Here is a 26618-nt window from a genome sequence, read left to right on the forward strand (position 1 = left end):
AGTTATAAAAGGTGGGGCTTCCCCCTCACTCTTCGATTAGAGCCATGTCTTTGCGACTGAGAATTGTGCACCTTTTGGGGAAACAGCTGGGCGCTTTTCCCAAGCAGAAGCGATCGGTCCATTCTCTGGGTATAATCGGTGCGCCATTCTCCTATGGCCAGGTACTGAGAGTTTCATTTATCCAAAATCTAACGGGGGAGGGGTGACTGAATGTGTGGTAGCAATGACCCACCTAAGAACGTCATCTTTTGTTATTGCGACTGCACAAATGCGTGCAGAATGCAAGCTAACATTTGTAATGATTCCTGTTGGTGTTTATATATTTGTATTGATTTAATTATAGAAGCGGCGAGGAGTCGAGGTTGGGCCCCAGGCAATCAGGGACGCCGGGCTGATAGATCGCTTGAAAGCACTGGGTGAGTACAGGGCTACTGCAGCAGCTAACGGATGGGAGTGTATGCATCAGCGCGGTTCGCAGCTCAGTCGGGGAGCAAGCACTTCGCGACTTTTATTTACCTACGCATATACTTGTTACTTCCCCCCTCTCGCGAGGTCTCGAAGGAAAAGAACCCGGTTTATTCACTTTTTTTTACATCGATCGATTGCTTTCCACCCCCCTCGTGGTTGGCTTTTATTCCGTTGTGTTTAGTGTTTTTAAAACTGAGCGGCAGCCGTACATGACTAATCCCTGAGCTTTACTTGTCCGTCTTCTATTCCACCACCACATGGTGTAGAATATCATGTGGAGGAAGGGGGCGAAGTTCCGCGCTGCCAGAACATTGTAAACTGTGGTCTGAAGCAAACAATCAGAAAAGAACACTGAACAGGAATTGGAAATAAGTGGGGGGGGGGGTGCGAAAATGTGAAATAATGCAGATGCCGAATTGTGAAATAAAACACTGGGGGGGGGGGAGACGATGAGCAGGTGCCAGGTTAATCTGAAACCCGAACTTTGTTCTCTTTCCATGGATGCCATCTGTCCCGCTGAGTATTTCTTGCAATATTATATTTTGTTGCTTAATAAAGCTTGTGTAGCCTCTCAGCTAAAGCAACAAATCAGCAAGGTTATCTTCTGATTTCTTTGAAACATTATCAACCAAAACGTTTTATCTGATTAACAGCTAATCTGTGTTTCCAGGTTTTCCGTAGTTGCTAATATGTATTCGTTAACTTAGATAAAGTTCAAAATGTTTGTCTATTTCCATATTTGCATATCTGGTATTGCAGGTTTGCCTTCTGAGGAGAGCTTGAATAGAATGGATCTGTCGCACCAGTATTTAATAGAATGAGAGACAATCTCATTGAAACTAATAACATTCGCACAGGGTTTGGCAGGATAATGCAGGGCAGAAGTTGTCCAAGGACCCGAAAACCAGGGGTCACATCACCACATAAGAGGAGGAAATGGAGATTTTTAAAGCGTGTGGTGAATCTTTGGAACTCTTATCTCTGAGGAATGTGGAGGATGTTAAAGGGATATCAAAATAGCTCGGGTAAAAGAGTGTGAGCTAGGTTAGCTGCGATGAACGGTGGAACGGGCGTCAAGGGCCAAATGCTCTTATTTTGTTATTCTACAGCTTCAAGATCTTACGATACTCTGGGAAGAAGGGGGAAAGGTGATAAGATTCACGGGAGTGTGTAATTTACAAGTGACTTGATTGTAAGTGTTGGCTGTGAACTTTTCTGTTAAGGAAATTACAGATCTGGAAATTTGAACACGGAATCCAGGTTGCTAACGCGCGCAGAAATGAGCGCTGTACTTCCTCCTCCTGCTGGCAGAAGCTCCATTCTGACCTCCTGTGTTAAGGAGGCAACATTGCGCCATTTTTGTCCTTCAACATCACTAAAATTATCTTGTGCTAATCGCATACTGTAGCTCTTTAGGGCCTTGTGCATAAATTGATGGCTTGTTTCACATACTAAAGCTATGACCACATTGAAAATACTTCGAGTGGATAGTGGTGTGAACGCTTTGAGGTCTTGACAATAGTTTATAGAAGTTCTTTAATTGAAAAATAAGTTGTCTGGTGGAAGCAAGGGCTGCAACAGAAAGGATTGTAAATTATTTTTGTGGCTGGTTGATCATTCAACACTTGAATGTCCCATTTGTTAATAATTATACTAATTAAGGAAGGAGGTGCTGTAGTCATGCCGTTTGCTGGTTTGTGAAATTTCTAAATCCATAACGCAGTGAAGCCCCTGTCTGTTCTACATTCTGTTCTTTAGACAAGCCTGCACTGTAGAAATGTGGGGAAGAAGTGCTAATACTTTATTTCAGGGGACAGTCTATTGGATCAGTCACCATTGCTGTGCTTTTTGGAGAATGATCTCCTTTTGCCAGCTTGGGATTTGATTTCCAAATTCAGACAACAGTTTGTCACCTTTAATATAATGACATGGTTAACGTGCATAGCCCTGGCTATAAAACTTGATGTACTTGTGAGTTTCACAGAATAATGCAAACTCAAGCAAGTACTCATTACTAAACTGACTTTTTGTTTTTAGAGTCATGGAGCACTACAGCATAGAAACAGGCCCTTCAGCCCATCTAGTCTGTGCCAACCTATTTATCTGCGTAGTCCCACCAACCAGCACCTGGACTATAACCCTCCATGCCCCTCCCGTCCATGTGCCTATCAAAGTTTCTCTAAATGTTGAAATCAACATTTACCATTTTTTTTTGCCAGTTTCAGCCACTTTTGTTTTCTCTCCTGCCACCTACAAATCTAATGAATGATAAAAATAGAAAATGTTGGAATTACCGAACAGGTTAGGCATATGCATGGAAAGACGACCAAGAGTTAACATTTTGTTTCTCGTTTTACAAATACTACCAGATGTGCTGAGAGTTTCCAATATTTCATGGTTGCTTCATCTTTTTGATCAAACTACACGTGACTTGCTGTTGCTCACACCTCCACTTCTATCCCTGCGTTCATAGAACAATACAGCACAGGACCACAGCTTTCATCCCACAATGTTTGCATTGTGGCACCATCACATCTGCTTCCACCAGCACCCCTGCAGTGTGTTCCCGGTACCTCCCAGTATCTGTGTAAAACACATGTCCCACACATCTGCTTCCACCAGTACCCCTGCAGTGTGTTCCCGGTACCTCCCAGTATCTGTGTAAAACAAATGTCCCACAGATCTGCTTCCACCAGCACCCCTGCAGTGTGTTCCCGGTACCTCCCAGTATCTGTGTAAAACAAATGTCCCACACATCTGCTTCCACCAGCACCCCTGCAGTGTGTTCCCGGTACCTCCCAGTATCTGTGTAAAACACATGTCCCACACATCTGCTTCCACCAGTACCCCTGCAGTGTGTTCCCGGTACCTCCCAGTATCTGTGTAAAACACATGTCCCACACATCTGCTTTAACTGCTTTAATGAAAGGTCGCCAGTGTGAGATATTAAACTTTAGTTACCATAAGTGTTAACGAACTTTGCTACCTTGATCCTTTTTAAAGATTTCCAGTATTTTTTGTTGAAATGTTCCCTACACTGCATGTTCTTTGAATGAAATTTAATATATAAACAAATACCTTGTGTTAGATAAAGAATAGGTAACGAAGATTTCAAAGTTCTTGTATATTGGCAAGGAGTATCATCCAATTAATTTTTTCATCACTAAGCTGTAAATTATTTCCATAGTTGAACTTGAATAGTAAAACTAAAGTTGAACTTTAGTAAGTAACTAGTTTTGTGTAAATATTTTTCGGCCCTTCAGCCTGGTCCTCTATTGAATGCACTTACAATAAACCTGTAACTTAGTTCCATACAGGTGTTCCCCACTTTTCAAACGTTCTCTTTACGAAACCTCGCTGTGACAAAAGACCTACATTAGTTACGCAACACGAGGAATTCTGCAGATGCTGGAAATTCAAGCAACACACATCAAAGTTGCTGGTGAACACAGCAGGCCAGGCAACATCTCTAGGAAGACGTACAGTCGACGTTTCAGGCCGAGACCCTTCGTCAGGACTAACTGAAGAAAGAGCTAGTAAGAGATTTAAAAGGGGGAGGGGGAGATCCAAAATGATAGGAGAAGACAGAGGGGGAGGGATGGAGCCAACAGCTGGACAGGTGATAGGCAAAAGGGATATGAGAGGATCATGGGACAGGAGGCCCAGGGAGAAGGAAAAGGGGGAGGGGGAAAGGGGGGAAAAGCCCACAGGATAGGCAAGGGGTATAGTCAGAGGGAAGAAGAGGAGAGTGAGAGAAAGAAGGTGTGTATATAAATAACGGATGGGGTACGAGGGGGAGGTGGGGCATTAGTGGAAGTTAGAGAAGTCAATGTTCATACCATCAGGTTGGAGGCTACCCAGACAGAATATAAGGTGGTGTTCCTCCAACCTGAGTGTAGTTTCATCTTTACAGTAGAGGAGGCCGTGGATAGACATGTCAGAATGGGAATGGGATGTGGAATTAAAATGTGTGGCCACTGGGAGATCCTCGTTGACTTTATTAACTTTGCCTCCAACTTTCACCCTGCCCTCAAGTTTACCTGGTCCATTTGCGACACCTCCCTCCCCTTTCTAGATCTTTCTGTCTCTATCTCTGGAGACAGCTTATCTACAGATGTCTACTATAAGCGTACTGACTCTCACAGCTATCTGGACTATTCCTCTTCTCACCCTGTCTCTTGCAAAAATGCCATCCCTTTTTCGCAATTCCTCCGTCTCCGCTGCATCTGCTCTCAGAATGAGGCTTTTCATTCCAGGACAAGGGAGATGTCCTCCTTTTTTAAAGAAAGGGGTTTCCCTTCCTCCACCATCAACTCTGCTCTCAAACGCATCTCCCCCATTTCACGCACATCTGCTCTCACTCCATCCTCCCGCCACCCCACTAGAAATAGGGTTCCCCTGGTCCTCACCTACCACCCCACCAGCCTCCGGGTCCAACATATAATTCTCCGTAACTTCCGCCACCTCCAACGGGATCCCACCACTAAGCACATCTTTCCCTGCCCCCCCCCGCTTTCTGCAAGGATCGCTCCCTACGCGACTCCCTTGTCCATTTGTTCCCCCCCCCCATCCCTCCCCACTGATCTCCCTCCTGGCACTTATCCTTGTAAGCGGAACAAGTGCTACACATGCCCTTACACTTCCTCCCTTACCACCATTCAGGGCCCCAGACAGTCCTTCCAGGTGAGGTGAAATTTCACCTGTGAGTCGGCTGGGGTGATATACTGTGTCCGGTGCTCCCGATATGGCCTTCTATATATTGGCGAGACCCGACGCAGACTGGGAGAGCATTTTGCTGAACACCTACGCTCTGTCCACTAGAGAAAGCAGGATCTCCCAGTGGCCACACATTTTAATTCCACATCCCATTCCCATTCTGACATGTCTATCCAGGACCTCCTCTACTGTAAAGATGAAGCCACACTCAGGTTGGAGGAACAACACCTTATATTCCGTCTGGGTAGCCTCCAACCTGATGGCATGAACATTGACTTCTCTAACTTCCACTAATGCCCCACCTCCCTCTCGTACCCCATCCGTTATTTATATACACACCTTCTTTCTCTCACTCTCCTTTTTCTCCCTTTGTCCCTCTGACTATACCCCTTGCCCATCCTGTGGGCTTTTCCCCCCTTCCCCCCCTTTCCCTTCTCCCTGGGCCTCCTGTCTCATGATCCTCTCATATCCCTTTTGCCAATCACCTGTCCAGTTGTTGGCTCCATCCCTCCCCCTCCAGTCTTCTCCTATCATTTTGGATCCCCCCCCCTCCCCCTTTTAAATCTCTTACTAGCTCTTTCTTCAGTTAGTCCTGACAAAGGGTCTCGGCCTGAAATGTCGACTGTACCTCTTCCTAGAGATGCTGCCTGGCCTGCTGTGTTCACCAGCAACTTTGATGTGTGTTGACCTACGTTAGTTACCTGTTTTTGCTAACAGAAGGTGTTTTCACTGTTACGAAAAAAGGCAGCACACGCTAAAAGGGAGCGCGCGCCCCAAGCAGCTGAGCTGCTCCCCTGGAACTGCATTCTAGCCGACATTGCTTAAACACGTGCCTGTGAGCAGCCGTTAGCAAGATGAGTTCTAAGGTATCGGAAAAGCCTAAAAGAGCTCGTAAGGGTGTTACACTTAGTGAAAAACTAGACATAATTAAGCGTTTCGACCGTGGTGAACAAAGTAAGGACAAAGTGAGTTTGGCTTGTGGAAGTTGACGAAGATGATGTTGAAGAGGTTTTGGCAGCCCATGACCAAGAACTGATGGATGAAGAGCTGATGCAATTGGAAGAGGAAAGGATAACAATTGAAACCGAATGCAATAGCGAATGGACCAAAAGTGAAGTTGTCCAGGAACTGAACGTGAAGCAACTGCATGAGATTTTCGCTGCAATGATTGCAGAAAAGTACGACTTTAATTTTGAAAGGATACGTCGGTTTAGGGCATATTTGCAAGATGGTTTGAGTGCTTACAAAGAACTGTATGATAGAAAAATGTGTGAGGCTAAGCAGTCAGGCATACCGTCGTTTTTCAAGCCTTCCACAGCAGACAACGAACCTTGATCTTCGATATCAAGGCAGGCAGACATAGAAGACATAGAAGTGGACCGATACATTACTGCGGAGAATGCAGGGGTAGCTGTGACGCACCCAACACATCTTTAAGAAAAAAGCCGAAATAAACTAGCTAATTAATTAGGTGCCGCTCGGCAGGTAAATGTCGGCCCAGATCAGAGGCAATTGCCGATTGCGTCGGCTCTGATCTGGGCCGACATTTACGTGCTGGGCGGCACCTAATTAATTAGCTTGTTTATTTCGGCTTTTTTTTTAATTAAAGATGCGTTGGGTGCGTCCCTGCTACTGCTGCACCACTGCATGCTTCGTGGATTGGTATCGGTCCGCGGCCTGGAGGGTGGGGGCCACTGCACCACCCCAACCTCAGACGACTCAGCCTAACACACCATCATCAGTGTGCTCGCTGTCTTCCCAATTCCGGTAAGTGATACTAAACTGTACATATATTATTTCTACTTTATATAGGCTATGTATTTTTGTGTTATTTGGTATGATTTGGCAGCTTCATTGCTTAAAGGTTACTGGAGAGAGTGTTTCTGCCAAGAGCGCTTGTGCGAGGTTTTCGCTACGGAGAACAGTGCAGCAATGTTTGTAGAAAAGTATTTCTACTTTATATAGACTGTGTATTGATCATATCATTCCTGCTTTTACTATGTTACTGTTATTTTAGGTTTTATGTGATACTTGGCATGATTTGGTAGGTTATTTTTTTGGGTCTGCGAACGCTCACAAATTTTTCCCATATAAATGGTAATTGCTTCTTCACTTTACGACATTCCGGCTTACGAACCGTTTCATAGGAACGCTGTACCTTCGGATGGTGGGGGAAACCTGTATACGTATCTTTCTCCAAACTTAATACATTTTGGTTCACAATTGATCAATTTTGGACTAAAATTAATGGTTGATGCAACATGTCTTTTTGTCTGCAGAAGAGTTCAAAGTACCGTATACTTTGTAAGCGCATTTTCTGACTGCTGCTGAGATACCCATTTCTGAGTCTTAGACTGTCCCAGCCTTGATTCATTGACCAGGGAGAATTTTTTTTCCCCCCGTTTGCCTGATTTGTTGCTTGGTTTCTTTGATTAGATCACTCCATAGTGCTGAATATCCCAGTAAAAAGGGGGGGGGGTCCAGTTATTTTGATATTTCTACACTGTATTCCCTCAAATCCAATATGCTTCCCAAGTTGTAACTCCCAGAATTGATCTCAGTTATGAGACGTCTAATTCTCTGATCACTTCAATGCATTGAAATCCTTTGGAGAGTTTAGCTCATATGTTTAAGTTACTGTTTTTGGTGCATCTATCCACACACCTTGCATTGATGCATATTTTTTTGTTGGCTGTATAGCAAGCTTGAATGCATAATTAACAGTCTATTCCACCTTCAATGGATAGTTTAAGCCCCAACACAGATTCCTACCGGACATTAATGTTGTACCATCTTCAGTAACTGTCCAATATCTGCATTGGTTGCTATAGTTCAACCAACTTCTGTAATGTGTTAATAATTTACCTTCTGAGCTTCAATTTTTTAGCAATATCAGTAAACATTTCCCTACTTCAGGTATGGCTCCAAGTAGTTGGCAACAGGCTTATTCTGCATGGCTGACCTCTACAAAACCATGCAGATGAGAACAATTTTGATCAAAAGGAATAGTTCAAGAAGTGAATTTTAAAAGATTACAATTGTGGCTGCAGTGTTACAATCAACACCTTTTGTTTGTTGGCTTGGGAACTATATGGTTTTGGATAACTTTTGGGTGGGCAAATAAGTGGGTGATGAGAGTAGTTGATGGGATGTTGAATGGTTCTAGGGACTAAAGTAAGCAATGCAATCAGGCAGAATGCCTGAAATATTTTGTATCAGTCTTAACCAATAGAGGATGCTGCCAAAATCTCAGGAGAAAATAGATGGGAGTGAAAATTACTTAAGATTTGATACAGTGAAATTGTGGTGAAACTTAACATGAATCAGTTACTTGTCTTGAATGAGAGATATTCTGAGTTCCCAAAGGAAGTTCATTGGAGATTGCTGTAAACAAGAGCCTACCATACTCCTGGAATGCATATATATCATCTCGCTGTATTTTAAGAAATTGTTTCACAAACTAATGTAAAGGAACAACTGTATTTTTAAATTCACTTCTTGAACCATACCTTTTGATCAAAGTAGTGACAGCTTGAAGAGAAATAGTGTGAATAAAGAATGCAAAGAGTTGGGGAAAGCATTTATTTTTATATTGGAGGATGATGGGCAATAGTCCCCAGGGCTAGGAGCAAGAAGAAATTTACTTAAAATTTTGTTATTTGTAAATAAATTCACAAATTGAACATGAGCGTGCAAGGTAATATTCAAATTCCAGATGACTAAAACGTTGAAGAGAATAGCAATACATTGCCAAGGGCGTCAGCTGGCTAAATATACAAATGAAATTTTGTGCCTAGAAATCTAAAGTTAAACAGTGAGGAAAGATAGTATAACATTAAGGCACAAACCTGGTTTTAGCTGTTTATAAATTAAACAAGTGTAATTACATCTCGAGGACCTTTGCTTTTTCTGTTTTCTAGTCCACTAGGATACATAGGTTTGTCAGTGTTCAAAGCTGTTTGTGGTGCTTTGGGCAAATGTAATTCGTGTTCTTTTTATAAAATGTTTCTTTTCCATATTCATTGTTTTAAACAGCCCCCACTAATTTACTGTGCTTTTGTTGTGTTTATCATTAACAGTTTTGTCTTAATTGCATGCATTTAGGCTTTACCTTCAAACCTTCTTCAATTTTGACACCGTTGAGCTTTTAAAATTACGATTACAAATACAGTCAAAGTAAATCTGGCTTGTTGCATGTTAAATCGAGTATGGACCATCTCCTTACTGAATCCAGCACCTAGTGTTGCGGAAAAACCTATCCTGAGCACCCTGGAAATTCATTCCTTGATCTCAATGCAGGTTTAAAAATTCCACAGTAAAACCATTTTTTTATTTGCCATGGCTGTTTTATTTTCAACATTATGTTTTGATATTTCATAAGTGATTCCTGTAACAACTTCCAGAATCATAAATTATTTTCCATTTCTAAATTATCCTCATTGACTACAATGCCTACTTGGAGACTGGCTTTATTTACCACGTGTATGTGGTGAATGCATCATTTTAAAGAAATCAAGGATCAACTTCACCATATACATTTACATGCATTGGGAATTTGGTGTACTGTGGTGGAACAATATACAACAGAAACATTCAACAATTTAAACAAAGAATTATATTTTTTAAAAAGTGTAGGTATGGAATAAAATGTGCATAAATGTATTTGCAATGCAAACAGCATTATAAAAAGTGGTTTAGTGAATGAGGTAATGGGGGTGGCGGTGGCTAACTAGAATAGTTAATCAGATTAACTGCCGGGGGGAAGAAACTTTTAAATTGGTAAGTTTTTTCTTTAATGGCCCTCCAGCACTTGCCAGAATGGAGCTTTTGGAAAAGGCAGCTTGCTGGGTCAGTAGTGTCTGCTCTGTTTTTTTCTGCTGGCTTCTTTGTCCTGGTACATACGAGTCCTGCCATGATGGTATACTGTAGCCAATGACATTCTAAGCTGTTCTGACAGTTTACTGTAGTTTTGGTATTATGAGAGGATGCTGCACCAAACTAGACAGTAATGGCTGATTATGTGGATGCTGTCTATGATTGCAGTGTAGAATTGCACCAGTATGTTCTGGGGAAGATGGAACTTTACCAACTGCCGCAGGAAGCACATCCTCTGCTGAGCCTTTTTGTTAATGAAGGGAAGAGGTAGAAAATAATAAAACTTACTTGGTGTAGCTGCACACTGTAGTCTGCCTGATTTATTTTATTGTTTGCATTTTACCATTTTCTCTGAGATTACATCCTTTGGTTTATTGTTGTGTAATGTGAGTAAGTACAATTTCTGTCATTTCATGCGTCTCTTCGCTCATTTGCTTTAGATCCTAGTTTGAGTACAATCTGTCCCAGAGATGATTTTTGTAATACAAATGTGAAATGTCCAATGCAGTGCATGCATAAATCACTTCAGGCCCATGTTTACCTATATTCCTTAACACATTACCAATGTGCACATGACTCGTATTCAGAAACCTGGTCTTTTTGTTTAACTTGGTGTCTGTTACAATACAGTTGGAACAATTTGCCTTTTTTAAAAGTTATTTTACCTCCCTTCCCTCACCCCCAGCTTCATTATTTCTTCTTTTTTCTTTTGGGGAATAGGCTCTTTGCATTCCAAATGATTGAACAAAGATTCCATTGCTGGTGTTGAGATACTGCAGTTATGGTACTGGATTAGTATTGGGCTAATCTGTTGATATACCAATCCCACCGTAGCAATTGTGAGGATTATCACATTAATTAAATCCAGAGTTTTAAAAAAAGACTATTTAAAAAGGGAGAATGGCCCATTTAAAAAAAAATGTATCCACTAATGCCTTCAAAATAGAAAATCTTCTGTCCCTAGTTGGTTTGGGATTCCAGAGCATGCTCGCCTGCCCCAAAATGCCCAGGTCTGGTTGATCACCACTGGCATCAAAAGGATACAGTAATAAAGCTCGGAGGAGTAAATTTTATTTGCTTTGGTACCAGGCATCACAAAGGCACAACCAGCCCAGTCAACTCATCTTCACAAATGGCCTTGAAGACGAAGACTATTGTAATTGCCTTCTGCAGAATCGTGCAGTACTGGAGAAGGAGTGCTGGGGGTGGGGGGGGGAGGGTGCAGACACACCCAGCCCTGAGACACCAGACAATGTTATTTGATTCCAAACCAATGTTATTTGGTTTATTGATCATTACAGAATGTCTCTCTGGTGGTTCCCACTCCATCCCTTCTGCCTGCCCCTTCCCACTCTCGGTCCACAGTAGAGACCCATATCAGAATCTGGTTTATCATCACTCACGTGTCATGAAATTTGTTCTTTTTAAAAAAAACAGCAGTAGTATTGTACAATACATAAAATTACTACAGTACTGTGCAAAAGTCTTGGGCACCCAAGCTAAGTGCCTATAAGACTTTTGCACAGCACTGCATCTTGCAGCTTGAGTCCTCTATCAACAACCCAGAGTAACTACTAACCTCCTAGAGCTTTTCCCATCCAGAAAGTAAGTTAGAAATACGACAGATTCCCTCAAATCCCTGAATGAGTGAAATTCCAACATCACAGAATCCCCAATAGTTGTTATTATTAAAATAACATTTTGGCTGAACAGTAATTTGGTGTTAGGAACTTGTTCCTCATGAACATGGTGTTCTCAGCTCTGCACAACTAAAATAGTAACCCATCTGTCAATTATTATACAGACAGTGAATAATCAATAAGTGCCAAATATTCAACATACTGTCCCCAAATTTCATAATAATGAAAACTCTTCTAAAAAATATTAGAATGAACTCTGAATGAAATATAATTCTAAGTGTCCAGTTTGTCTTTTAAAGATTTCACTTGAGTCAGAATTTTCCATTGACCGCTACGTGGTAAACATGGGTTGTTGCAGAATATTTACCAACATCAGGTTTAATGATCAACATAACTTAAGAAGCAGAAAGAAGCTCACAAGCTTTATGACCAGTATTGTGAACCTTTGTCAAATTAATAACTCCCATTGCCATGGGCATTGGGAAGGGGCTAGGTAAATAGGTTTATATTAATTAGAAGCAGGAAGTGGCCAATCAGCCTCTTATGTAAGATGATGACTAATTCGTTCTTACCATCAACACCACTTTCTTGGTCTCCCCAACTCCTTTCACTCCATTGTAGTTTAAATAGCCATCAGTCTCTGCCTTGAATATATTCAACCATTTGGGGGATGAAGAACCCCAAAGATTTACAGATTAATTGGGGAACCCTTTAGTTCTGAAACTATATTGCCTTGTTCCAGATAACCCTTTTGGGGGGAAACATGCAGTCTAAAAGGCTAATTAATGGGTGTAGTTTGAAATCCGTGTTGTAGATTTCCACACAAAACAACTCAATAGCTTAACAGGTTACCAAGTACAAAAGGCAAATCTCCTTCATCAGAAAAACATTCTCCAGACACCTACATGACTCTTGTGTACACTTGGAATGTTACTGATCTAGCAATTAATCTGCAGTTGGTGGTGTTTTTATTTAGTGGCTTCCTGTGGGAGGATGATTCTCAAGAGTTGTATTCTGTTTACATAGATAAGTATACTTTACACTTGAACTTGAATTTTGATATGGTACCATTTCTAATCAGTATATGTTCATTTTCAGGTTGGAACCTTCATGACTATGGAAACCTGAATTTCACAACTGTACCAAATGATACACCATATAAGAATATTCACCACCCAAGAACAGTGGGTTTAGCAAACCAGTCATTAACTGAAGCAGTCAGTCGGGCAGTTAGGGATGGTCACATAAGTGTTATGCTTGGAGGAGATCATAGGTAGGTTGATAGCATGCAGTTAAGTTTTAATAGTCTGACATTTACACACACTTAACTATTGCACGTGGATTGGTAATTTTTAAAAATTTCTTATCCTAACCAGTTTAGGAATTGGTTCAGTCCATGGGCATGCCCAACAGCGTCCAGACTTGTGTGTCATTTGGGTGGATGCACATTGTGATCTAAACACACCTCTTACAACCACATCTGGAAATATGCATGGACAGCCAGTGTCGTTCCTTATAAAAGAGCTGCAGAACAAGGTAAAACTATATTTGAATTAAACCAGTTATGAACCATTTTGTTTAGTAGGATTATGATGTATTTGTTCATCTTAGGAATAGATTGTTTTCTGCAGCTATATTTTACCAGTAGATACCTTTTACTTTACAAATTGTGCTTTTCTTTTAGATCCCATCACTCCCTGGATTTTCTTGGGTCACTCCTTGTATATCAGCAAAGGACTTGGTTTACATTGGAGTACGGGATGTTGATCCTGCTGAATAGTAAGAATGGTTTCTAGAATTGACTTAAATGAAAATTGCAGTACATTAATACCACCTTAGACACTTGGCAAACGTCTCCATTTGTAATCAGTGAAGCTAAAATGAAAGTAAATTTGATGCAAAAGTACTGTTAAATTTGTATGCAAACATTTATTGCATTGCAGTTTGACACTTGCATTCATTTTAAATTTATTTAAATTCCTTATTCAGTCCTGTTTGTTGTCAACCTTTTAGGTACTCCCTTGCTTTAGAGGTATACTTGCTTCCACTCCATTTCTGTGATGAAGCCAATATGGGACCCACTAATTTTTTGCCACAGGTGGAACAAGGAATGCTTAATGGAGGGGTTGGTGGGTTGATCAGGCAATTTTGCTTTCCTCATTATTCTGAACTTGTTTGTTCCCAGTGAATGGGCTTAAAAGTTCTGAATGCCAGTTGGAATGCTCCTTTTTCATTTTGGTTGGTCATGTTCCATAGAATCCCAAAACTTGGTCCAGATATGTTCTCCAGATTTTGATACTGTCCTCTTTTTGTTTCTTATAGTATCCAGATAGAGCTCTAATAAGTCTGTGTTTCAGAAGTCTTGTGTTCAACATAAAAATAATGTTGGCTGTACATTCTGTGCACTTAGGGCCTCAGTGTTTTGGATTGATGACTGAGAGGAGGATGTTTACATTGATTACTTAATCCTCCAAATACATTGCTAGAGGTTGTGGAGATGATAATGGTAACTCTCTTGGATCTCTAGGTCCTTGCTGTAAGTAGTCCATGACTCTGGTTTACAGGATAGCAAGGATTACTACTACCATAAGCTTTGAGGTCTTGGTCTTTCAGTGCTTTCCTCAGTCAGCAAAAATCTGTGCTGGCAGTTTGAAGGTGATGCTGACTGCCTTCATTGGGATGTAGTTCCTGAGTTAGGGGTGGTGGTCTGCATTTTCCAGGTTCTCGGCATAGGCCTTTATTGCTGAGCAGTGTCATGCAGCAGGGCTAAATTACTCCTTATTTTGTAGATGTTATTTGTAAGGCCTGCACTCTATACATGAGTGGATTTGAAGCTCTGCCTCAGTGTTCTGCAACTCTGACTGAAGTTCAACAACATTGGTTCTGGAGAGGAGGAGAAGTCGGTTGAACATTTGTCCTGTAGATTAGTTCAGATCCATTGGGAAAGTTTCTGGAGAAAGCTCGAGGAAGGCATTGGTTGATGATGTTTTGATACTGTCTATACTGAGATTTGTTTTGTTGTGTGGTCCATTTGTTAAGATCCTGACTTCCGTGCCTTTAGGTTGCAGGCATGACTTGTAAAAAAAATTTTTGCAGACAGCTAAATTTGAGAACGATGTTCCACAATTCCTCTTAATTGGTCAAGGCTTGAGGTCAAAAAAAGCCACGTATAGTTACTGCAATATAAGTGGTGGATATTCAGATTAAATGATGCACATGCTTGTTTAACTGTTAAATATTTACACCATAAATATTTTCTAAAAATGATGGTATACACTATATTTCAAAGTGCTGCATGATATGCAAATACGAAAGTACTCAGTGGCAACTAAAAATGATTTGTCTGTGATAATTGATGTAAATGCTGGGAAATAATTACTTAGAAGTAATGATTATATATGAAATTATGGCCTCTGAGCTTTCACTATTTAGAAATCCCAAAATTGTATTTAAATCTTAATGTCCTTGATTCAATAAACTTCACATGGAACTACTTGGATCCTGAAACTGACCCCAAACAAATAAGAAAAAATTGTAATGATTGCTTTTCTTACTATCAGCTACATCCTGAAAAATTTTGGCATCCAGTATTTCTCAATGAAAGAGGTGGATCAACTTGGAATACAGAAAGTAATGGAAAAAACACTTGATTATCTAGTTGGAAAGTAAGTTAAATAACTACTAAACAGAACAATATTGCTCACACTGACTGTCCAGCAATGATCAATGATTATTTGTACCCTTATTTTGGGTCATAAAAATAACTTCATGTAGCCACTTTCTCATGGAGGGGTTGGTAGGGAGATGTATCAGTTAATATCAGCAAAATTTTAATCTCCATTTTAGATAATAGAAACATAGAAAATAGGTGCAGGAGTAGGCCATTCGGCCCTTCGAGCCTGCACCGCCATTTATTATGATCATGGCTGATCATCCAACTCAGAACCCCACCCCAGCCTTCCCTCCATACCCCCTGACCCCCATAGCCACAAGGGCCATATCTAACTCCCTCTTAAATATAGCCAATGAACTGGCCTCAACTGTTTCCTGTGGCAGAGAATTCCACAGATTCACCACTCTCTGTGTGAAGAAGTTTTTCCTAATCTCGGTCCTAAAAGGCTTCCCCTCTATCCTCAAACTGTGGCCCCTCGTTCTGGACTTCCCCAACATCAGAAACAATCTTCCTGCATCTAGCCTGTCCAATCCCTTTAGGATCTTATATGTTTCAATCAGATCCCCCCTCAATCTTCTAAATTCCAACGAGTACAAGCCCAGTTCATCCAGTCTTTCTTCATATGAAAGTCCTGCCATCCCAGGAATCAATCTGGTGAACCTTCTTTGTATTCCCTCTATGGCAAAGATGTCTTTCCTCAGATTAGGGGACCAAAACTGCACACAATACTCCAGGTGTGGTCTCACCAAGGCCTTGTACAACTGCAGTGGTACCTCCCTGCTCCTGTACTCGAATCCTCTCCCTATAAATGCCAGCATACCATTCGCCTTTTTCACCGCCTGCTGTACCTGCATGCCCACTTTCAATGACTGGTGTATAATGACACCCAGGTCTCGTTGCACCTCCCCTTTTCCTAATCGGCCACCATTCAGATAATAATCTGTTTTCCTATTTTTGCCACCAAAGTGGATAACTTCACATTTATCCACATTAAATAGCATCTGCCATGAATTTGCCCACTCACCCAACCTATCCAAGTCACCTTGCATCCTCTTAGCATCCTCCTCACAGCTAACACTGCCACCCAGCTTCGTGTCATCCGCAAACTTGGAGATGCTGCATTTAATTCCCTCATCCAAGTCATTAATATATATTGTAAACAACTGGGGTCCCAGCCCTGAGCCTTGCGGTACCCCACTAGTCACCGCCTGCCATTCTGAAAAGGTCCCGTTTATTCCCACTCTTTGCTTCCTGTCTGCTAACCAATTCTCCACCCACACCAATACCTTACCCCCAATACCGTGTGCTTTAAGTTTGCACACTAATCTCCTGTGTGGGACCTTGTCAAAAGCCTTTTGAAAATCCAAATATACCACATCCACTGGTTCTCCCCTATCCACTCTACTAGTTACATCCTCAAAAAATTCTATGAGATTCGTCAGACATGATTTTCCTTTCACAAATCCATGCTGATGATTTCACCGCTTTCCAAATGTGCTGTTATCACATCCTTGATAATTGACTCCAGCAGTTTCCCCACCACCGACGTTAGGTCTATAATTCCCCGGTTTCTCTCTCCCTCCTTTTTTAAAAAGTGGAGTTACATTAGCCACCCTCCAATCCTCAGGAACTAGTCCAGAATCTAACGAGTTTTGCAAAATTATCACTAATGCATCCACTATTTCTTGGGCTACTTCCTTAAGCACTCTGGGATGCAGACCATCTGGCCCTGGGGATTTATCTGCCTTCAATCCCTTCAATTTACCTAACACCACTTCCCTACTGACATGTATTTCGCTCAGTTCCTCCATCTCACTGGACCCTCTGTCCCCTACTATTTCTGGAAGATTATTTATGTCCTCCTTAGTGAAGACAGAACCAAAGTAATTATTCAATTGGTCTGCCATGTCCTTGCTCCCCATAATCAATTCACCTGTTTCTGTCTGCAAGGGACCTACATTTGTCTTTACCAGTCTTTTCCTTTCTACATATCTATAAAAGCTTTTACAGTCAGTTTTTATGTTCCCTGCCAGTTTTCTCTCATAATCTTTTTTCCCCTTCCTAATTAAGCCCTTTGTCCTCCTCTGCTGAACTCTGAATTTCTCCCAGTCCTCAGGTGAGCCACTTTCTCTGGCTAATTTGTATGCTTCTTCTTTGGAATTGATACTATCCCTAATTTCTCTTGTCAGCCACGGGTGCACTACCTTCCTTGATTTATTCTTTTGCCAAACTGGGATGAACAATTGTTGTAGTTCATCCATGCAACCTTTAAATGCTTGCCATTGCATATCCACCGTCAATCCTTTAAGTGTCATTTGCCAGTCTATCTTAGCTAATTCACGTCTCATACCTTCAAAGTTACCCCTCTTTAAGTTCAGAACCTTTGTTTCTGAATTAACTATGTCACTCTCCATCTTAATGAAGAATTCCACCATATTATGGTCACTCTTACCCAAGGGGCCTCTCACGACAAGATCGCTAATTAACCCTTCCTCATTACTCAAAACCCAGTCCAGAATAGCCTGCTCTCTAGTTGGTTCCTCGACATGTTGGTTCAAAAAACCATCCCGCATACATTCCAAGAAATCCTCTTCCTCAGCACCTTTACCAATTTGGTTCACCCAATCTACATGTAGATTGAAGTCACCCATTATAACTGCTGTTCCTTTATTGCACACATTTCTAATTTCCTGTTTAATACCATCTCCGACCTCACTACTACTGTTAGGTGGCCTGTACACAACTCCCACCAGCGTCTTCTGCCCCTTACTGTTACGCAGCTCTACCCATATCGATTCCACATCTTCCCGGCTTATGTCCTTCCTTTCTATTGCATTAATCTCTTCTTTAACCAGCAACGCCACCCCACCTCCCCTTCCTTCATGTCTATCCCTCCTGAATATTGAATATCCCTGAACGTTGAGCTCCCATCCCTGGTCACCCTGGAGCCATGTCTCTGTGATCCCAACTATATCATAATCATTAATAACAATCTGCACTTTCAATTCATCCACCTTATTACGAATGCTCCTTGCATTGACACATAAAGCCTGCAATAATGGGCTGCAATAACCTGCTTCATAGATCAGCTTGTAAATTAGACTTTTGAAATCTGAAAGTAAAGGTTGATTTATTTAATGGATAAACATAAATCTGAATCTAACCTTGTATGTTGCTTTATAGAAAGAAAAGACCATTGCACCTGAGTTTTGATGTCGATGCCATTGATCCATCTTTAGCTCCTGCTACTGGTACTCCAGTGATTGGAGGACTAACTTACAGGGAAGGAATGTATATTGCTGAAGAAGTGTACAACTCTGGTATGAAACAATGTGTAGAAGCAACTGGTTGATTAGTGAAAGTCTTGCAGTTGTTCACTTGCATTGAAATGTGACACTTGTATCCATTGTTTCTCATGCAGGAATGCTGTCTGCAATGGATCTGGTGGAAGTCAATCCTAATCTTGCAACTACAGATAAAGAACTTAATTCCACAGTAAACATCGCCGTGGATATTATTTCCTTTTCTTTGGGACAGGCACGAGAAGGATCTCATGGCAAATGTGATGAAATACCAGCTCCTGATACAAGTGAAACAAGTGAACAGACCGTACGGCTTTAGAACTGACTGAAGACAAGCTGGCTGTTTGTATAAACCCAAAATTCAGAACTCTGAGAAAGTACTTTGGGGTATTTTGTGTAACTGCTGCCTTGCTCTACATTCTTTCTCATTGGGATTCTCTCATGAGGCATTGTTCTCAGACCATTGCCTAATATCTCAATTATCCACAGGTATTATGAACAACCTACAGCTCTGAGCTTTTCAAACATTCCAGTATGAATAGAATTGATTTCACTTCCCTATTCAACTGTGTAGAGAGAGAGGGAATTCTGGCAGGAAAAGTCAAATCTGTAAAGGCTCTGTTCTTGTGTAAAACTGATTAATACTACTTCCCAAAATCCTGGAGCATACCTTTTAATAACTTGTATGTTTTCCTCTCAACAGAAACTTGCGTTCAAGACCAATAGGACACGTTACATATCAAATGACTTTATTAAAAGTTTATGCACATCGCTACAATGTAGTCATTGGCAGTAGCATTTAAAGAACTACTGATTGAATGCAACTTTAAACTGCTTCACCTTTGTAAAAACAACTCCTGTAATGGGGTGGGTCTTGCAGTGAAGTCCTCTAAGCAAGTTAAATACATGAAAATTGTTCATCGGTTTATGTAGTCCCATGTAGTTAAATCATCTTCAACTGTGAATCTCAAGCATTGCAGCCTATCTACGCATGCACAATTTGCGTCAGTGCTTGCGAAAGAACTTGAGGTATACAACGGTTCCAAGGATTGCCACTTCCAGAAGAATAATAATACCCAGTAGCAGTTTGTTTGTCATAATTCTAGAGAGATCAAAACATCAACTTTTAGGCTTGCATTGAAAGAGTAAATTATTACCCTAGGTCAAATACTAGTTTTTGTAACAAGACTGAAGAACATTTCACATATTTATTCCAAGTTGTTCAATGATCCATCTAGCCTTAAAGTAGACAGCAATAATTTCTGATCTTTAAATTTTACGTGAGTGACTTTCTCTGGATGCCCATCAGAACAGACTTGAGTAGTTTTTAGTTGGTTTTAAAATGCCTGCTTTACAACCAGTTTGTATGATAAGCTTTTCTTACCCAGCTTCCCTGAAACTAAGTGGGAAAAGGTGCACCTCTGTGTCTGAAGGACCAGCTTTGAAATCAATTCTTTAGAATCGAAATTTAACAATGTGTCAGCACTCAATTTATGCAGAGTACAGAAAAAAATATTTACTCTTCTATAATTGTTTATATATGGATAATACTGGCAGCAGAAAATATTCCTGGCTTTACTTTTTCCGCTGAAATTTATTAACAATTGAGTGGTGGAGGGGAGGGGTTTGCTTTGGAAAGTGTGAAGTACAAACTTGTCTGATGTAACAGTTGGCTGTTTGTCAAATTTCTGCACTCTTACCTTCTGGACATGGCGCGAAGTATTTTCCGACTCCGGCTTAAATTCTCACCTGTGTTAATTAGCTTCAGAACAGAAACAAAATTATTATCTTGCTCCTTTGTTTTTGTTCATAATGCATACATTTTGAAATTTTCAGATGGGAGTATTTTCTATTCAGTTATTTCCCAAATAAATTTCGTACTTGCATACCTAATGAAGACTTACCCTGTCTTTTGAACGTTCCAGCTGTTCTCTTTGCTCTCCCAGTTCTTCAATTATTTCTGAACCTATCTGATCCGTCTCTGCCGCTATTTGATGTGAACGGTCTAGGCTCTGGCTGGCTCTGTTGAGGCTGTCTGAACCTTGCAACAGCAAAGCACGCTGAGAGGCTAAGTGATTCTGCAACAAAATGCAGTTGTTGGAACCTACTTTAAAAACTGTTAAAAAAAGGTTTTTCCAAAGTTAGGCATAGCCTAATGAAAAGGAACAGGAATTTTTGAAAAACCGAAGTTCAGTTTCACAAGATTTTGTCTAGAAGAACATACTCAATATTCAACCCAATCAATATACGCTATATGTTCAGTGGACCCATCCTCACATACTCCATTACGTTACTCTTTGATGGCTTTTATCATACTGCTATCATATTAAAACAAAATAATGAGAAGCTGAATAGATAAGCAAGTTGCCACCAATTTTAAAATGAATGACAAATGGACCCAGCTCCTCAACACGATGCGAACTAACAGAATCTTAAGAGTCTCTGCAGATTGTTTGTGCAAATAAGTTAATCACAATGAAACAAAATATGACAGCTCATGATGCATCTAACACCAGCATCTTAGGGTGTCAAATGATCTATAATATTGTTAAATTACTGATGTCTACTAAATAAAGTAACATATAAAATATGTGCTACTGGCAAGGTAAAAGATACTGTAGAATAAATGGAATATTCCATATGGAATTCATTGTCAATAAACATACAATGCAAACAGACTTAATTTCAAGTCTCATACAATACTGTAGCTGCAGTACTTACACTTTGTTCATTTTCAGCCCTGTACACTGCATACTTGAAGTCACTACGTGCTCCATACCCAGAATCACTATTTCTTGCATCCCGCTGTAACTTGCTGACCTCTTTTCTGTACGATCGGATTTTGATATTCATCTGGTTACGATATGATAATGGTGCATTCCTTATTTCCTTCTCCATTCCATCCAACTAGGAATGATGGGATCCAGGAATAAGAGTGCAAATTTACAAATGAGAACCAATATTTAGAAACAGGATTAACTTGGCAAACACTCGTGCAATAGCAACCAGCATAACCATAACTTTTTTTAAAAAAAGACAAATCTCTTCACTACTTACTATTTCATTTGCTTCTTCAGCTTTTTCATCTATCTCCCGTAGAAATCTTTTCTTCAGTTCTGTATAATATAAAATAATTGTTAAAGCACTATTATAATAAGGTTGTAGCATGATCCAACTCTTACAAACCTATTATCACCATCAAACTCTATTCCAACAAAAATCTTGAATTTCCTTTTACATTTTAACTCTGTTGATGCTATTGAGTTACTGGAGAAAGCAGAAACAAGGTGGTCTAAAATCTCTTAGTACAAGGTGCATATTGGGCAGTAACTTATTTACATTCTTAGACATTGATTACTACATTTTATCCGGTCTGCAGGTATTTATGATTGCAATATGAAATCTTTTAACTGGTACCACCTTTTGCAACTATAATGATAACACGTCACTGATAATTTCTAAATGCAATGGATTATCAATGGTAAATTACTGTACTTTGTATTCCCATTTAACCAGAGTAACTGCATCTAAAAAGGTGTTTAGCTGTGCCTGACCATACAGCTAGGAGTATGAGGATCAGTTTTATTTATCACATCTATATCAAAATGATGAAATGTGTTGTTTTCAGTTGACCAGTGCAGTCCAAGGTTTGTGTTGGGGGCAGCCTGCAAGTGCTTACTTCTGGCAGCAACTCAGATTGCGTACACTCGCTAACCCTAACTGCACGTCTTTGAAATGCGGGAGGGAACTCGAACACCTAGAGCAGGGATGGCCCACCTATGGCGTGTCCGTCAAAAGTGGTGCATTGGATGATTAGAAATAGCGCATTGCACCCCAGTGATAATAAAAAAGTAAGCCTACTCATGCAAAAAGTATTAACCAAAAACCGATTTGCAGAAAATTATTTTTAGTGATTTTATTATTTTGTGCACATCTTTTGGTGAATGTTATCTTCTTTCACATTAGTAATGTTTTCAATTTTTAAAAAAATGTTCAATGAGTCAAACTAGGAAACTAATACTTTTTGCATGAGCAGGCTTACTTTTTTATCACTGGGGTGCAATGCGCTATTTCTAATCATCCAATGCACCACTTTTGACGGACACGCCATAGGTGGGCCATCCCTGCTCTAGGTGTTCGAGTTCCCTCCCGCATTTCAAAGACGTGCAGTTAGGGTTAGCGAGTTGTACGCAATCTGAGTTGCTGCCAGAAGTAAACTAGGAAAGGACCTTTGTTCTGCAGTCATTCCATAACTGTTCAATACATGTTTGATACTTGTTTGATCCTGAGGTGCCAGGCGTCTGCACTAGCAGGTTTTTGCCAGTCAGTTTACAATTGACACTCGTGCTACGGAGTTGTGCTTTGTTCGTCCTTTGTCAACATTTGCAGTTTTGTACTTGATCGAAAATTAAGCCTTGTTTTTACATTCAGTTACCCATCACAGTGCAAAAGAAAATGGGCAAAAGAAAAGCAGAAAGTGATCGTAAGCGTGAATTCAATGAACAGTGGGAAGATGAGTTCTTATTTATAGCGAGTCCGTCAGGAAAACAGTTGTGCATTGTTTGTGAAAACACTTTCTCACATCATAGAAGACATGATCTTAATGGACACTACAAAACACAACATCAGACTGAAATAGAAGGAAAACTGAAGCTAGTGCTTGGGTCTGAGTTACGGAAAGAATATGTGATTAGGAAAACGGAAGAAATCAAAAGACATATTTGTTAAGTCTCATTTGTAAGTAATGTTTATCTTGTTTTTATATTAAATCAAGATATGTAAAAATGCTAAATATGCCTATATTAACATTTTTACAAGAATTGAATGGGGGTACAAGAGTATGGCACATCTGAACTCATGCGTGAAAAAATTGACATGGAATGTAAAAGGTTGGCCACCCCTGACCTAGAGGAAGCCCACGCAGCCACAGGAAGAACCTACAAACTCATTACAGGCAAGGGCGGAATCAAACCCTGATCAGTGATGGTTGGCGTTGTAAAGTGATTGCACTGACTGCTATGCTACTATGCCATCCCGTGTACAGAGACAGTAGAGTAGTGGGCTAAGCACACATACTTGAGATGTGCCTATATTGACTGTCAGCTAGGAGATAGTACTACCAATCTGCACTGGCTGGTCTGATAAACCCAAGATACAGTTGCAGAGGGATGTAGAGAGGTCCAGATTTTCAAAGTAAATTTGTCAAAGTTACTCTATATACATTGAGAATCACTTTCTTTGAGGCACTTACAGGAAAAGAAATACAACAGAAGTTTACCCAAAAAAAACTACATAAACAAAGACTGACAAAAACGAATGTGCAAAAGAAGGAAAATTGTGCCAATAAAAATACTGAACATCACACACAAAATGCTGGAGGAATTCAGCAGGTCTGGCAGCATCTATGGAGAGGAATAAAGAGCTGACATTTCCGGCCGAGGGATCGACTCTATTCCTCTTCATGGATGCTGCCTGATCTGGGGAGTTCCTCCAGCATTTTGTGTGTGTTGCTCTAGATTTCCAACATCTGCAGAATCTTTTTGTGTTTATACTGCGAACAAGACTTGTAATGAGTCCTTGAAAGCGAGTCCCTTGGTCATAGAATCAGTTCAGAGTAATGGTGCATGATGTTATCCACGCTGGTTCAGGAGCCTGATTGTTGTAAGGTAATAACTGCTCATGAACCTGGTGGTGTGGGACCCAAGGCTTCTGTGATTCTCAATGGGAAATGTACTCAATGGTGGCAAAAAAAAATGGCAGTGGCAGTAGATGGTGATGTTTCGCAGGAAATTCACAAAAAAAAAATTCCCATTCTGATATGTCTATCCACGGCCTCCTCTACTGTCAAGATGAAGCCACACTTAGGTTGGAGGAACAACACCTTGTATTCTGTCTGGGTAGCCTCCAACCTGATGGCATGAACATTGACTTCTCTAACGTCCATTAATGTCCCACCTCCCCATCGTACCCCATCCGTTATTTATTTATTATTATCATTATATTTTTTTCTCCCTCTGTCCCTCTCACCCCTTGCCCATCCTGTGGGATTCCCCCTCCCCCTTTTCCTTCTCCCTAGGCCTCCTGTCCCATGATCCTTTCAAATCCCTTTTGCCAATCAGCTTTCCAGCTCTTAGCTCCATCCCTCCCCCTCCTGTCTTCTCCTATCATTTTGGATCTCCCCCTCCCCCTCCCACTTTCAAATCTCTTACTAGCTCTTCCTTCAGTTAGTCCTGACGAAGGGTCTCGCCCCAAAACGTCGACTGTACCTCTTCCTAGAGATGCTGCCTGGCCTGCTGTGTTCACCAGCAACTTTGATGTGTGTTGCCGGATATACATCTGAACTGTTACTGGAATTCCCAGCCCACAGTTACCTTTTAAGAAACACTTCTGTATCGTCTAAATGCATTAGTGATTTTAAAATCGGATGATGCTGAAGGATCTCAGGGATGCAGGTATGGCACCAGGAAACCATGGAATGGCCATGATTGTTCCAGGAAGTGTGGTTACTGGGAGTGGGGGAGGAGGGTGAAACTTAAGGCCAGACTGAAGTGGCAGGGAACATGGCCACCATTCCCTAGCATCGTCCTGGGCAACATAAACTCAGTGGCCACTTTATTACATTCCTCCTGCAGGTTTCTGCTGATGTAGCTCATCTTCTTCAAGGTTCGATGTGTTTTCATTCTGAAGTGCTCTTCTGCACTCCACCATTGTAGCACAAGGTTATTTGAGTTACTGTCACCTTGAATCAGTTTGGCCATTCTCCTTGGACCTCTCATTAACAAGGCATTTTCAACCACTGAACTGCTACTCACTGGATTTTTTTTGGTTTTTCATACCATCCTCTAAACTCTAGACTGTTGCATATGAAATCCCAGAAGATCAGCAGTTTCTGAGATACTCAAACTACCCTGTCTGGCACCAACAATCATTCCATGGTCAAAGTCACTTGGATTATATTTTTCCCCCCATTGTGATATCTGGCCTGAACAACAACTGAACTACTTGACCATGTCTCCATTAACCAATTTCCCCCGGGATCAATAAAGTATGACTATGACTATGTCTGCATGCTTTTATGCATTCAGTTGCTGCCACATGATTGGCTAATAGCTATTTGCATTAATAAACAGGTGTACTTAATAAACTGGCTACCAAGTGTACAATCACTGGAGGGAGAAATGAAGGACCTAAGATTGCTACGTCAGAGGGAAATGTGCGATTGCTGACTCAATGACTTCCCCCTCCCCCCCAACACACACACACACACACACACACTCTTAAACCCAGGGAGTAATTAATCCACTGGATTGACTGGACAGCCCCGTCAGGAAAACATACAGGCAGAAACATCTGCTTCATGATAAACTCAACATGGTACTTCGAAATATTGGTTTTGTCTCACTCATATTGTCCCAATCTGGATCAGCTAATGATTAAGTGCCAACCATTCTTCTTACCGAGGGAGTTCTCTGCTGTGCACTGACTACAGTTTACATTCTGCCAAAGGCAGATGTCGAGCCAGCACTCAGTTGAGTGGCCGTGAAACAAGGAACGGCTTGCCCTGAGCTTTTCACATCCTTGCTGGGGACCTCAGTCAGGCTAGATTGAAGAAATCTCTACCCAACTACGAGCAGCAAATAACCTGCAGCATCAGAATACCCAACACTTGACTACTGCTGCTTTACTATCAAGGATGACTAACACAAGGAACAAGCAACCTAGTTGTGTAATTGAGAGTAGCACCCTAGAGACTTTCAAATCTAAACTCAATAGTTATTTCAACACACTATGTGATTAGGAACTTGGCAAGCTTTGGTGGGCCAAATGGCCTGTTCTCGCCAAAAACTTTCCAATGTTCCAACCATGAACTGCATTTCAGGAAGTTTGACTATCTGGCTGTCCTACTACATGCCAAAGACTAAACAGCAAGGTACCAGCGGTAGG

The 26618-nt window shown here is 40.9% G+C and overlaps 2 protein-coding genes across 2 annotated transcripts in view; one reads left to right on the top strand and one right to left on the bottom strand.

Annotated features, from left to right (window-relative positions):
• On the top strand, positions 1-20567 carry arg2 (arginase 2). Its single transcript, XM_063051261.1, has 8 exons — positions 1-161; positions 344-416; positions 12798-12972; positions 13076-13235; positions 13384-13478; positions 15260-15364; positions 18556-18692; positions 18794-20567. The coding sequence occupies exons 1-8, from the start codon at positions 45-47 to the stop codon at positions 18991-18993; spliced, it is 1062 nt and encodes a 353-aa protein (XP_062907331.1). The 5' UTR covers positions 1-44; the 3' UTR covers positions 18994-20567.
• The window catches only part of vti1b (vesicle transport through interaction with t-SNAREs 1B), a 10939-nt gene continuing 3961 nt past the window's right edge, over positions 19641-26618 (bottom strand). The window contains exons 2-6 of the mRNA XM_063051299.1: positions 21732-21790; positions 21396-21581; positions 20579-20752; positions 20375-20436; positions 19641-19776 (exon numbers count right to left, since the gene is read on the bottom strand). Coding sequence (XP_062907369.1) covers positions 19680-19776; positions 20375-20436; positions 20579-20752; positions 21396-21581; positions 21732-21790 — 578 coding nt within the window. The 3' untranslated portion in view covers positions 19641-19679. The remainder of the gene's footprint in view (positions 19777-20374; positions 20437-20578; positions 20753-21395; positions 21582-21731; positions 21791-26618) is intronic.

Source organism: Mobula hypostoma, chromosome 1 (assembly GCF_963921235.1).
Source record: "Mobula hypostoma chromosome 1, sMobHyp1.1, whole genome shotgun sequence".
Classification (NCBI taxonomy): domain Eukaryota; kingdom Metazoa; phylum Chordata; class Chondrichthyes; order Myliobatiformes; family Myliobatidae; genus Mobula; species Mobula hypostoma.

Bases quoted from the DNA above. Each gene is read 5' to 3' on its own strand.
- arg2 (XM_063051261.1), top strand. From the start codon at position 45: ATGTCTTTGCGACTGAGAATTGTGCACCTTTTGGGGAAACAGCTGGGC. The intron at 417-12,797 runs GTGAGTACAGGG...GTTCATTTTCAG, and splicing joins AGATCGCTTGAAAGCACTGG to GTTGGAACCTTCATGACTAT. The intron at 12,973-13,075 runs GTAGGTTGATAG...TATCCTAACCAG, and splicing joins ATGCTTGGAGGAGATCATAG to TTTAGGAATTGGTTCAGTCC.